Below are 14208 nucleotides of genomic sequence, written 5' to 3' on the forward strand. Positions count from 1 at the left end.
AAATTTGTAAAAATTTTAAAGTCTTACAATATCAAATTAATACTTGTAGAGTGAGGGCGCTCATATACACTACTAGTAGGAATTTGGACTGACATGACTACTTTGGAAAATGATTTGACAATATCTAGAAATTTGAAGAAGTACATATTCTATCTACTAGCAAATGTCACTCTTAGGTATAACTTAGAGAGAATCTTCCATATGTAATCAAGTCGATGTGTATATAACTGCATTGTTTTTCAGCCTTTTTTTTTTTTTTTTCTGTATTTTTCTGAAGCCGTAAATGGGGAGAGACAGTCAGACAGACTCCCGCATGCGCCCGACCGGGATCCACCCAGCATGCCCACCAGGGGGCAATGCTCTGCCCACCAGGGGGTGATGCTCTGCCCCTCCGGGGCGTCGCTCTGTTGCGACCAGAGCCACTCTAGCGCCTGGGGCAGAAGCCGAGGAGCCATCCCCAGCGCCCGGGCCATCTTTGCTCCAGTGGAGCCTCGGCTGCAGGAGGGGAAGAGAGAGACAGAGAGGAAGGAGAGGGGGAGGGGTGGAGAAGCAGATGGGCGCCTCTCCTGTGTTCCCTGGCTGGGAATCGAACCCAGGACTTCTGCACGCCAGGCCGACGCTCTACCACTAAGCCAACCGGCCAGGGCTAACTGCATTGTTTTAACAAACAATTTTATTGTCCATCATAGTGTGTAACTTTAGTGTCCAACCTTAGTGTGTAATGGATGCATACTCTAAGGGAGATAAAGTTTCATGTGGTACCAGCATAGGTGAATTTTAAACAATGGTGAGTTGTATTAAACAATGGTGAGTTGTGAGGTCGAGGGACATGGCCTTGCAGGTCCCCGTTGGATTCAGGCAGACGGTAAAGGAACTGTGGAGCCGGAGGATGGTGGGCCATTCAGTTTATTAGTGTCTCACAACAGTGGACGAGCAAGCAGGCAGGGAAAACCAATTCTCTCTCTCAGGGCTTCTGAGCAAACAGGCCTGGGGTGGGGGGACCCTTTTCTGGCAAACAATAGGAAAAATGGCCCCTCCCAATGGTGACAGGCAATCCACAATCTACGATCTGCCACCCTGGAGGCAAACACCTGCAGCCTTACATAGACTATACACATGTGGTGCTGCCCTGTGCTTGTGCACCAATCAGGCACAGTGCAAATGAGCAAGCCGAACACACTTGTTTGCCCAACATCAGTAAAAAAATAAAATAAAATTGCAAACAGAAAACCATTTATATATAGTTTGAAAGCATGGAGAACAATATTAATATATTACCTATGGATACCTACACATGTAATACAAGTTTAAAGAAATTGTTTGGAATGCTCCACATTAAATTCAAGATAGTATAAATATTAAAGAATAAATAAGGGATGTGGTTGGAAAGGTTGCCTAGGGCTCAAATGCCAACTCTGCCATTTACTTAATAGCTGTATACCCTTAGACAAGTTTCTGCTCTGTAAAATAGAATAATATTTCCTACCTCATAGATATGTTATGGGTTAAATGAGTGAGTATAGGTAAAATACTTAGAATAATATCTAACAGTATAAGTTTTAGTGCATAAAAGTAGTGTAGCTACAGTCTGTTAACCCTAGCTATACAGTATTAGGAACTATGCTAATGGATTTATGTGCACTCGCTTAACTGTTTCCTATGCAGTAGGCATACTGGTGCTATCTCGTGGATAGAGGCCAGGGAAGCTGCTAAATACCTCACAGTGCACAGGGCAGCCCCCGTCCCCACTGAAGAAGTATTTGGCCCCTAATGTTAATAGTGCCAGGGCTGATAAACTCTGAACTAACTACAAGGGGCCCAGCAGGTACAAGTTTATGAAGCTGGAAGGGAGGAGAACCTGAGATACTTGACATATAACACTATTGACCACCATGCATCCTCAGGCCTAAAAGCTGTCATAGAGGGCATTCAGGAGATGTTTTCCATGAATGAGGTGAACTATTATTTTGAGGGAGAACCATGGAATGGGTCTTCCAACACAGTCCACTCCATCAAAGGGCAGAGGTGACCCCTGGACTCACTTATAAGCTGCCCGCTGCTCTTCCTGGAGCAGCATCGTCCAACAGACATGAAATGCGGGCCACCTGTTTCATTTTAAATTTTCCAGTATCCGCATTAAAAAAGTTAAAAGGGGCCCTGGCTGGTTGGCTCAGTGGTAGAGCGTCGGCCTGGCGTGCAGAAGTCCTGGGTTCGATTCCCGGCCAGGGCACACAGGAGAAGCACCCATCTGCTTCTCCACCCCTCCCCCTCTCCTTCCTCTCTGTCTCTCTCTTCCCCTCCCGCAGCCTAGGCTCCACTGGAGCAAAGATGGCCCGGGCGCTGGGGATGGCTCCTTGGCCTCTGCCCCAGGCACTAGAGTGGCTCTGGTCGCAACAGAGGGACACCCTGGAGGGGCAGAGCATCGCCCCCTGGTGGGCAGAGCGTCGCCTCCTGGTGGGCGTGCCGGGTGGATCCCGGTTGGGCGCATGCGGGAGTCTGTCTGACTGTCTCTCCCCGTTTCCGGCTTCAGAAAAATACAGAAAAAAAAAAAAATTAAAAAAAAAAAAGTTAAAAAGCACAAGTGGAATAATTTAATGATATAATCTATTTAATTCAACATATCCAAAATACTGTCATTTCAACCTGTAACCAGTGTAAAAACTATAGCAATATTTTATGTTCTTTTCTCCACTGTCTTTGAAATTTGGTGTGTATTTGATATTGAGACTAGATGCCATTTCAAGTGTTGAGTTGGAATCTGTGACAGAATGGATTGTGCTGCACTGGCGGTGGCTGTTCCTGGGACCTGCCCTGATCTCAGGACCAGCGGCCAAGCTGTAACCCTGAGTCAGTGTAAGGCCGGTGGCCCTGGCCATGCAGGTTCCCATGGGATTCGGGCAGACAATAAAGGAACTGAGGAGCCAGAAAACTAAGCCATACCAATTTATTGGAGGCTCGCAAAGACGGGCAAGCCAAAAGAAGAAAGAAAAGAAAAGAAAATAAACAAAGGAAGAGGAAAACCTGCTTTTGTCGGTGGAGGGCAAGGGATCAGGAAACAAACCGTACCTCTCAGTGGCGGGGTGCATCTGCTCTCATCGCCCCGAGGGGAAGTGCTCATATCCTTACAATAGTGCTGTCACATGCTCCTGCACTAACTGCACAAAGGGCTTGTAGCCAGTAAACCTGCGAGCAAGCCTAACACGGCTGTTTCCCCATAGTCAGTAAGCTGAGAGCAGGATGTAACTCCCAGAAACCTCTGCCCCAGACCACCGAAGATGGTCTGCGTGTGGTTTAGGAACAAAGAGGGTTGGTATTCTGTGTAGTCTCTGCCATCACCTCCTTTTCTGCTTTTCGTTGGCAGGTGCCTCGTCTCCAGACATGGAGCCCAGCTATGGGGGAGGCCTGTTTGACATGGTGAAAGGAGGAGCAGGGAGGCTCTTCAGCAACCTGAAGGACAACTTGAAAGACACCCTAAAAGACACATCTTCCAGAGTTATACAATCTGTTACCAGGTAAGTGTGTTCTTCCTGGTTGACTTACTGGCCTTCTGTGCCATTGGTTACCTGCCAACTGCTTGTCTGGCTCAAAGATTGTCAGTTTTGTAATGTAATTTCATGGGATCTGATTAACGTGGTAATGTCATGAAGCCATCAAGTAGAGTCCTTCAGAAGTTACAAGCACAAGCTGAGAGGACTTAGCTCCTTGGTACATAGGAATACAGTGGGTTGCCTTCCCTGACTTTTGAATCCAACATCCTGGGTTCTAATGCATTATCTGCCTTGTTAACCCTGTGACCCAAGGCAATTTATAACTTCTCTGAGTTTTATTTTTATATCCTGGTAGGATTTGTGCCTTGGGGTATGTAGGCATTAAATGAGATAAATCATGTTTATGCAGTCTGAATGAGCATACCTAAAGGATTTCAATCAAAAAATAATTTTGTTTTTGTATCTTAAGAGCCCTTTAAAATTTATTTAGTGGGGGAAGTTTTATACCTTTCCACTGTATGAAAACTTTTCTAAGCAGAGCATATGAAGTTTTTCTTTTTTTTTATTCTTACGTATTAGGAAGTTTTAGGGTCACTTTAAGTTACAATGTGCAGTTTTAAATCAGAAATTCTAATATCAAGTCCAGTACGTTAATCAACATTTTAATCTTTGTTCAAGAGTAAAATTTATCCCTTACCTCCAGTCCCCAACTTGGGCCTGGTTGGCAGAAAAGGATGTCCTTTGTTTTTTCTCCATCACTTCCTCCCCTGCCCCTAGCTGCTGACACCTATGGGGATATTTCCCTGTAGGCAGAGAGCCTGCAACAGTCATCGTTAACAAATAAGCGTTGTTTTCTGAGTAGCTTCTGTTCATAGCGGGCATCTGTTTGTAAAGGCTATTGGGGTGCAGCGATTGGAGTGGTAGATTTCAGCTCCTTAGGGTGTGGGCTGTCTTCTCTCAACAATGCTCCCTTATTAGAGGGAAGGCAAAACATGCCAACCAGAGGGAAACCTTCCAGGCGCCGATGGGCAAGTGATTGAGAGAGAGGATCCTGGCATATTTGGGTCATTTTATGAGTGCCCTTTCTTGTCTTGCTTTTAGCTACACAAAGGGAGATTTAGACTTCACTTATGTTACCTCCAGAATTATTGGTAAGTTTCTCTCGTTCATTAATTGCTCAGACTCAGCTTTCAATTGCTGTTCATCACAACAGCAGATCTGTTTAACCTATTTTCTTTCTGTGTGACCCTCCTAGTGATGTCCTTTCCTCTGGACAATGTTGACATAGGATTCAGGAATCAGGTTGATGACATTCGAAGCTTTTTGGATTCCAGACATCTTGACCACTACACGGTGTACAATCTGTCACCAAAGTCTTATCGAACTGCCAAGTTTCACAGCAGGGTAAGGAATTTTAGCTCTAGGATCGCATGGTTGAAGACATAATGGTATTTCTCCTTTTAAGAGCTATCCTCAAAGCCTTTGCCCTATAGCACATGAATCTGAAAAACTATACTCTGGACATTTCTAGCCATAAAAAATATTTATTAGACTTTAAGGTGGAATTTTTTTTGGGGGGGGCAAAGATAATTGTAGGAAAGTTTATCTGTCAATGAAATACCATGTAAGTTAGGGCCTCTAATCTGTTGTGGTTGGTTGGTCAGTTGTTAGGGTGCGTTACTGAGGCTCGGTTGGAGGTTGAACTTCTACATAAGGCATTTGGCCACCTTTATACTATAACACTAATTATGCCTTTAACCCTTCCTTATTGCTACTTGGACGTTATGATGAGGCCGTGTAGCTAGACCCGTAACAGACACACTAGTGTTCATGGAAATAGCTTTCTGACGTTCAGTAAAAATGCTTCTTTCCTAAGTGAAGATAGCCCTTAAACAGTCTACACCAGCGGTAGTCAACGTTTTTATACCTAACGGCCACTCTTGTATCTCTGTTAGTAGCAAAATTTTCTAACCGCCCACTGGTTCCGCAGTAATGGTGATTTATAAAGTAGGGAAGTAGCTTTACTTTTTAAAATTTATAAAGCAGAGTTACAGCAAGTTAAAGCATATAATAATAATTACTTACCAAGTACTTTATGTCAGATTTTCGCTAAGTTTTACAGAATAAATCTTTATAAAACAACTTACTATAGTTAAATCTATCTTTTTATTTATACTTTGGTTGCTCTGCTACCGCCCACCATGAAAGCTGGAATGCCCACTAGTGGGCGGTAGGGACCAGGTTGACTACCACTGGTCTACACTGTATGCTTAGTAATACTAATATTAATAGTAATGCGAGCAGAAGCCAACACTTCTACTGCTTGTATACTGTGCTGGGAACTTGACATTGCAGTGTCTCTTTAAATTCTCTCAACAGTCCTCTGAGGTAGATGGAGATACTGAGGCACAAAGAGGTGAGATAACTTGCTCAAGACCACACAGCTAGTAAGTGGCCTAAGGCTTGTGTTCTTAGTTGTTAACTTTTACCCTAAACTGACTGGATTACCTGGAAAAGCTGGATTGTCCTCTTAAGGACCTTTTGGAACTAGGCTGGGAAGTATTCCTAGTCCAGGAGTTATGAGAGCTGGCTTTGGTTTGAATCTAAAGTCAAGTCTGATATTTCTGGCCACTAAATTTTTTTTAATTACATTTATTGGGGTAACATTAGTTAATAATATTATATAAGTTTCAGTGTACATACAACTTTATAATACTTCATCTGTAGATTGCATTGTATGCTTAACCACCTGAAGTCTCGTCTCCTATCACTATGTTCTCGATATAAGGCTTTCTCTCAAGAACATCTTCAGATATATTGACCTAGCCTTTATATATGATTGTTTCTGCAGATACATCTGGGTCTTTTAATACATAGAAAGGGTTTTCCATACATTAAATCCTTTTAAAGTGAAACTTGATTTTAAATACGTAAAATGGTAGCTGGTTCTCTATGCGGTGTGTCTAGGATCTCAGCTCTGATGCCAGAACACGTTTTGCTCCAGTTTCCGTTGTCACTGATAATCTCTGAGCCTCAGTTTCCAGAAGGTTGATCTGTATGCACTCTCAGATTCCTGCCCTGATGTTCAATATGATAAGGGAGGGTTTTGTTAAGGACTGTTTTTTCTCAGTGTTCCCCAAGTAGGCAAGAGGTAACCCAGTGGTTCTCAAACTTTACTGTACATTAAGAATCACCAGGGGGTTTGTTAAACACCCAGGCCCAGCATTGCTGATTCGGCTGGCCACAGGTGCTGTGAAAATCTGTATTGTTAGCCTGACCAGTGGTGGCACAGTAGAGAGAATGTTGACCTGGGACACCGGGGTCCTAGGTTTTAAACCCCGAGGTCACCGGCTTGAGCCTGGGGCTCATCTAGCTTGAGCACGGGGTTACCAGTTTGAATGTGGGATCATCAACATTATCCCATGGTCACTGGCTTGAGCCTAAAAGGTCACTGGCTTGAAGCTCAAGGTTGCTAGCTTGAGTAAGGGGTCACAGGTTCATCTGAAGTCCCCCCCCCCAGCCCCATCAAGACACATGAGAAGCAATCAATGAACAATTAAAATGAATAAACTATGAGTTGATGCTTCTCATCTCTCTCCTTTCCTGTCTGTCTGTCTTTCTTTCTCCCTCAAAAATAAAAAATTGCATTGCTAACAACTTCTTGGGTGCTACTCTGTTGCCCTGGGGACCGATTTGAAAGCACTGATGAAACCATTCTGAAGTGATTTGGTCTAAATTGGCATTCTATAATAGAGATTTTTATTTATTTTTATTTTAAAAATGTTATTGATTGATTTTAGAGACAGGAAGAGAGAGAGAGAAACATTGATTTGTTGTTACACTTCTTTATGCATTCATTGGTTGATTCTTGTATGTGCCCTGACTGGGGATTGAACCTGCAACCTTGGCATATTAGGACAGCACTGCAACCAACCGACCACCCAGCCAGGGCTCTAAAATGAAGATTTTAAATGCAGCTCCCTCAAATTTCCTGTAACTAACTGCCCTTCCAAATCCTATTCTATCTATTACCTAATTCAGAGCAACTGAATTGATGTCAAATAAAATGTGGGTATAGAAGTTTCATTTGATCTTGAAAGGTCTGTAACAGTCTGGAACATTTTTCTTCTGAAAGTGAATAGAGATATAATGTCATTATAGAAGCATTCATACATATGAAGATGTCTCCTTGGGTAGTATTTATAAAAGCGGTCACTATTAAGATTTTTTTTTTTGTATTTTTCTGAAGTTGGAAATGGGGAGGCAGTCAGACAGACTTCTGCATGCGCCCAACCGGGATCCACCCGGCACGCCCACTAGGGGGTGATGCTCTGCCCATCTGAGGCGTCGCTCTGTTGCAACCAGAGCCATTCTAGCACCTGAGGCAGAGGCCACAGAGCCATCCTCAGCGCCTGGGCCAACTTTGCTCCAATGGAGCCTTGGCTGTGGGAGGGGAAGAGAGAGACAGAGAGGAAGGAGAGGGGGAGGGGTGGAGAAGCAAATGGGCGCTTCTCCTGTGTGCCCTGGCCGGGAATCGAACCCGGGACTTCTGCACGCCAGGTCGACGCTCTACCACTGAGCCAACCAGCCAGGGCCCACTACTAAGATATTTAAAGAAATGTATCTATCAGTGTAACTACATATTTTGTGGCCAGTCTTACCCATCTTACCAAGGAACCAGGAATCACATATTGAGTTACATCTACCACCAGTGGCTCTCTCATGCCCTAAAAGGACAGGAAGCATGCTTATTTTATTTGTTACTGAGAAAGTAGCAAATAAAGTTTCTCAGATGAATGAATGTGTCAAGGACTGTTAAACACGTAGATATAAAACCAGTATTTAGTTCTTGTTCTCAAGGCACTTAAGCCTAGTTGGAGAGAGAACCCAGGACATTCTAAAAACAAATAATTTGTAGTACCTCCTGAGGGAGATTAATGAAGGGAGACATCAGTGAGAGCTGGATCTTGAAGCATGATTAGGTCTTGTATAGGGGAAAGGTGTGAGCATCTTGCTTTTCCATGCAAATTGTAGAATGTGTCTTAGGAGATTCTTCACGCTCTGGCCTCTGCCTACCTCTCCAGCCTCATCTTCCACTGCTCTCCATGCCCAGAAAACCCCATGCGCCAACCAGGGGACACACCCTGTCTCTTTACATGAGCGGCTCCCTCTCCCTAAAAAGCCAGCCATTGCCACACAGCTCCCACCCCTTCTTTGTTAGCCTATCTTCACTAAGAGGAGGATTTCCACAAGGCTTTTCCAATTCTTTCAAAAACACATGATTGCCTAACATTCTTTGCCATTCATAGATAGTCCCAGAACTCTGCAGAATGGGACTAGACCCTCTGGTGTAGATCCCACAATCCTCAGTTGCATATCAGGTACACAGTCCCAAAGCCTTAGTATTTCATCTTGGCTCTGTTTTTGATGTGTCTCTTGTCAAGCTCCTAATCCTTTCTCTAACCACTGTGAATTGATGTGTATCTCATTGTTGCATTACAAAATTCTGTTGCTTCTCATCTTCCAGTCCAGAAAGACTAGAACCACATCTTCCTCCTTCTAGGTCAGCGGAGAGCTGGATCTGCAATTAAATATTATTTTAAATAAGTGTGTATGGCAGAGTGTTCTATCAATACCAGTATTGGAAAAGACTAAACAGCTGGATGGCTTTATTTATAGACTCACTGGAGTCCAGCTCTGTCTTTATCTCCGTGCCTTAAAACCTGAATTCAGACAGGGAACATACCTCAACATGATAAAGGCCATCTATGACAAACCCGCAGCCAACATCATACTCAATGGGCAAAAATTAAAAGCAATTCCCTTAAGATCAGGAACAAGGCAGGGGTGCTCCCTTTCACCACTCTTATTCAATATAGTTCTGGAAGTCCTAGCCACAGCAATCAGACAAGAAGAAGAAATAAAAGACATCCAAATTGGAAAATAAGAAGTAAAACTATCATTATTTGCTGATGATATGATACTATACATAGAAAACCCTAAAGTCTCAGTCAAAAAACTACTGGACCTGATAAATGAATTCAGCAAGGTGGCAGGATATAAAATTAATATTCAGAAATCAGAGGCATTTTTATACACCAACAATGAACTGTCTGAAAGAGGACTTAAGAAAACAATCCCCTTTACTATTGCAACAACAACAAAAAAGTACCTAAGAGTAAATTTAAGGAGGTTAAAGACTTGTACTCAGAAAATTATAAAACATTGATAAAAGAACTCAAGAAAGATACAAACAAGTGGGAGCATATACCATGTTTGTGGATAGGAAGAATAAACATCATTAAAATGTCTATATTACCCAAAGCTATTTATAAATTCAATGCAATTCCTATTAATATACCAATGACATACTTCAAAGATATAGAACAAATATTCCAAAAATTTATATGAAACCAAAAAAGAACAGGAATAGCCTCAGCAAACTTGAAAAAGAAGAATAAAGTAGTATTACACTTCCTGATATCAAGTTATACTACAAGGCCATTGTACTCAAAACAGCTTGGTACTGGCATAAGAGCAGGCATATAGATCAATGGAACAGAACAGAGAACCCAGAAATAAACCCACACCTTTATGGACAATTGATATTTGACAAAGGAGGTAAGAGCATACAGTCTCTTTAACAAATGGTGTTGGGAAAATTGGACAGCTACCTGCAAAAAAATGAAACTAGACCACCAACTTATACCAGTTACAAAAATAAACTCATAATGCATAAAAGACTTAAATGTAAGCCGTGAAACCATAAGCATCTTAGAATAAAACATAGGCAGTAAGCTCTCCGACATCTCTTGCAGCAATATATTTGCTGATTTATCTCCACAGGCAAGTGAAATAAAAGACAGGATAAACAAATGGGACTATATCAAACTAAAACGCTTTTGCACAGCTAAAGACAATAAGAACAGAATAAAAAGACAAACTACACAATGGGAGAACATATTCTACAATACATCTGATAAGGGGTTAATAACCCAAATTTATAAAGAACTTGTAAAACTCAACACCAAGAAGATAATCCAATCAAAAATGGGCAAAAGAAATGAATAGGCCCTTCTCCAAAGAGGACATACAGATGGCCAATAGACAGATGAAAAAATGCTCAACATCATTAATCATTAGAGAAATGCTAATTAAAACCACAATGAGATATCACCTCACACCAGCCAGAATGGCACTCATTAATAAAACAACACAGAATAAGTGCTGGCGACGATGTGGAGAAAAGGGAACCCTCCTGCACTGCTGGTGGGAATGCAGACTGGTGCAGCCACTGTGGAAAACAGTATGGAGATTCCTCAAAAAATTAAAATGGAACTCCTTTTGACCCAGCCCTCCCACTTTTAGGAATATATCCAAAGAACACCACATCACTGATTCAAAAGAAAAAATGCACCCCCATGTTTATGGCAGCATTGTTCACAATAGCGAAGATCTGGAAACAGCGCAAGTGCCCGTCAGTGGACGAGTGGATTAAAAAGCAGTGGTACATATATACAATGGAATACTATGGGGCCATGAAAAAGAAGGAAATCTTACCTTTTGCAACAACATGGATTGACCTGGAAACTATTATGTTAAGTGAAATAAGCCAAGCAGAGAAAGAAAAATATCATATGACCTCACTCATTTGAGGAATCCAATGAACAATGTGAACTGAGGAATGGAATTGAGACAGAGGAGGGATCAAAGGGACCAGAGGGGAAGCCGACAGAGGCAAGGGGATGAGAGGATGAGATAATCCTGGAGGGAAGGGGGGAGGGCATTGTGGGGATGGGGGCAAAGGGGATGTTGAGGGGAACAGGGGGGAAGGGGAATGGGGGAACGCATTTGTGGGGACACTAGAATCTATGTAAACAGTAAATTAAAATCAATAATAATAATAATAATAATAATAAAGAGCAAGTGACTTTAGCTTTCTGCCTATGGTCTCCTGTGAACAGGCTCACGTGGTGCTGCCTTCACAGGGTTTTTTTTTTGTTTGTTTTTTTGGTTTTTTTTCTGAAGCTGGAAATGGGGAGGCTGTCAGACAGACTCCCACATGTGCCCGACCGGGATCCACCCGGCAAACCCACCAGGGAGCGATACTCTGCCCATCCCAGGTGTCGCTCTATCATGACCAGAGCCACTCTAGCGCCTGGGGCAGAGGCCATAGAGACATCCTCAGTGTCCAGGCCAACTTTGCTCCAATGGAGCCTCGGCTGCGGGAGGGGAAGAGAGAGACAGAGAGGAAGGAGAGGGGGAGGGGTGGAGAAGCAGATGGGTGCCTCTCCTGTGTGCCCTGGCCGGGAATCGAAGCCGGGACTTCCACACGCCAGGCCAACGCTCTACCACCGAGTGAACCGGCCAGGGCCGGGTTTTTTGTTTTGTTTTGTTTTTTGTTGTTTTGTTTTTTTTATACAGAGACAGAGAGTCAGAGAGAGGGATAGATAGGGACAGACAGACAGGAACGGAGAGAGATGAGAAGCATCAATCATCAGTTTTTCGTTGCGGCACCTTAGTTGTTCATTGATTGATTTCTCACATGTGTCTTGATCGTGGGCCCTCAGCAGACCGAGTGACCCCTTGCTGGAGCCAGCAACCGTGGGTGCAAGCTGGTGAGCTTTTGCTCAAACCAGATGAGCCTGTGCTCAAGCTGGCGGCCTCGGGGTTTCGAACCTGGGTCCTCTGCATCCCAGTCCGACGCTCTATCCACTGTGCCACCACCTGGTTAGGTTTTCACAGGGTTGTTACAAAAATAAAATAGAATTTTTTTTTTTTTTTTATAAACACATAGAAAAAAACACCTGAACTTAGTCACTCAGTCACTTTACATTTTTATTGTGAGATGTGTGTTTGGGCATATGGGGTTGGGTGGTGGCAAGACAGGCTGTTTCTCGGAAGAACTTATTTCCTTAGGGGTATCATTCTATATATTGATTCGATTTTATGCTTAAAACCCAAATGGGTTGACAGGAATCATATGCAAAAATCAAAAAGCAGTTTTCTTAGCATTTGAAAGTTAAAATGAGATTTTGTTTAGTCTCAGTTTTAGCAGAAGATTCAACTCAAATCAGCTCATGGCAGATAGTCCTACATTCGAAGTGCAGTGTGAGAATATCTGTGCAGAACTGCAGAGGAGGCACTGAAGGTCAGCTTTTGTATTTTTCTTAGCCAGTACCCACCTTAAGGAAATCAAAAGTTCTGATGTTGACAATGAAGTCTTGGAAACTTATGAGATGCATCTACTAAACTAGATGTTCTTAATCAGAGTTAAAAAGGCAGGCGTCTGCTGTGTATTTAGATCCACCAATGGGCTTCAGAGAGTTTAAGCATCTGCTTCCACTTCATTTTTTAAATTATTATTGTGGAAAAATATGCATAACCTAAAGATGTCATTTTAACCATTCTTAAGCATAGAAAACAGTGGCATTCAATACACTACGTTCTATAATCACCCCCGTTGTCTATACACACACTCTTTCTTCAGCATCCCCCAAATAAACACTGTACATGCGAGTACACTGGTTCAGTTTCCGCACAGATGTTTATAGCTCTGCCCCAGAATATCAGGAACCACTGTGTTACATACTATGCTGTTGTCAATAAATGGAAAACTGGGTGAAGGGCCACTCAATCTAGCCTGGCTCCTAAGTGTTAGGGTTTTGAATAATGCTATTCTGGTGCCACTTTGAGCCTCCTTCTCCCTCTGCCCAACCAGGAAGGAAGGTACCCTGTTAGTAGCACAGGAAAATTAAACCCAGTTGATTCTTTTAAACTCTTTCTTCATTTTGACTTTCCAAACTTCATGATCTTGTAGGATTTCTTCTTCTTTTGGGAACTTGATTTTTGGAAAATATATTATCAACTTGGGCTTCTTTAAGAGGTCGTGGTTGTTTGCAGGTGAACCTTCTTTTTCTTTTTCCTTCCCAAGTTCAGCAAAGCTCCCCTTGTTTCTGCTTTGGTTTTCTGGTTGATGAAGGGGCTTGGTTATAGAGAAGGGATCCTTCATCTTTCCACTTTTTTTCTTTTTTAAGATTTTATTTATTCATTTTAGAGAGGAGAGAGACAGACAGAGAGGCAGGGAAGGAGAAAGGGAAGAGAAGCAGGAAGCATCAACTCCCACATGTACCTTGACCAGGCAAGCCCACGGCTTCAAACCGGCGACCTCAGCATTCCAGGTCGACACTTTTATCCACTGCACCACCACAGGTTAGGCTAATCTTTCCCTCTGCCACCATGCATCAGTGTAGGGACAGGAAATAATGCGATAGGAAGAAATCCCTGGCCTGGGAGCCAGGAGGCCACAGCTCCCCACTCTGTAGCTCTGTAAGCTTTGGTGAATTGAATGTTTTAACTGTGATAAACTATGGCCATTACATGAGCCCCACAAATGTTAAGATGGAATCATAGTAAATATCCATCGGACAATGTGGTATAATAAAAAGCACACAAATTTACTATTTTTATTGAGGTAAAATTTATATAATATACACAAATTTTAAACTTTAGAAGTTACCCTCAGTTCATCCCTCAGCTGTTTCTCTTCCTGGGTAGGTTACTGTACCGCAACTGAGACTCAGTTTTCTCCTATATGAAATCGGGATGACAATAAGAGTACCTAGCTCACAAGTACTCAGAACATTTTCCTGGAGGTTTGCTTAAGAAATAAATTTTGATAGCAGTGTCTGTGTGAGAGTAAGCATTCAGTAAGTAGTAG

General features: G+C 42.6%; 1 protein-coding gene across 2 annotated transcripts in view; it reads left to right on the plus strand.

Annotated features, from left to right (window-relative positions):
• The window catches only part of DNAJC6 (DnaJ heat shock protein family (Hsp40) member C6), a 180854-nt gene that overhangs the window by 117754 nt on the left and 48892 nt on the right, over nucleotides 1-14208 (plus strand). For both annotated transcript variants that reach the window (XM_066376488.1, XM_066376489.1), the window contains exons 2-4: nucleotides 3362-3512; nucleotides 4590-4639; nucleotides 4744-4892. In XM_066376488.1, coding sequence (XP_066232585.1) covers nucleotides 3362-3512; nucleotides 4590-4639; nucleotides 4744-4892 — 350 coding nt within the window. The remainder of the gene's footprint in view (nucleotides 1-3361; nucleotides 3513-4589; nucleotides 4640-4743; nucleotides 4893-14208) is intronic.

This window comes from Saccopteryx leptura, chromosome 3 (genome assembly GCF_036850995.1).
Source record: "Saccopteryx leptura isolate mSacLep1 chromosome 3, mSacLep1_pri_phased_curated, whole genome shotgun sequence".
Classification (NCBI taxonomy): domain Eukaryota; kingdom Metazoa; phylum Chordata; class Mammalia; order Chiroptera; family Emballonuridae; genus Saccopteryx; species Saccopteryx leptura.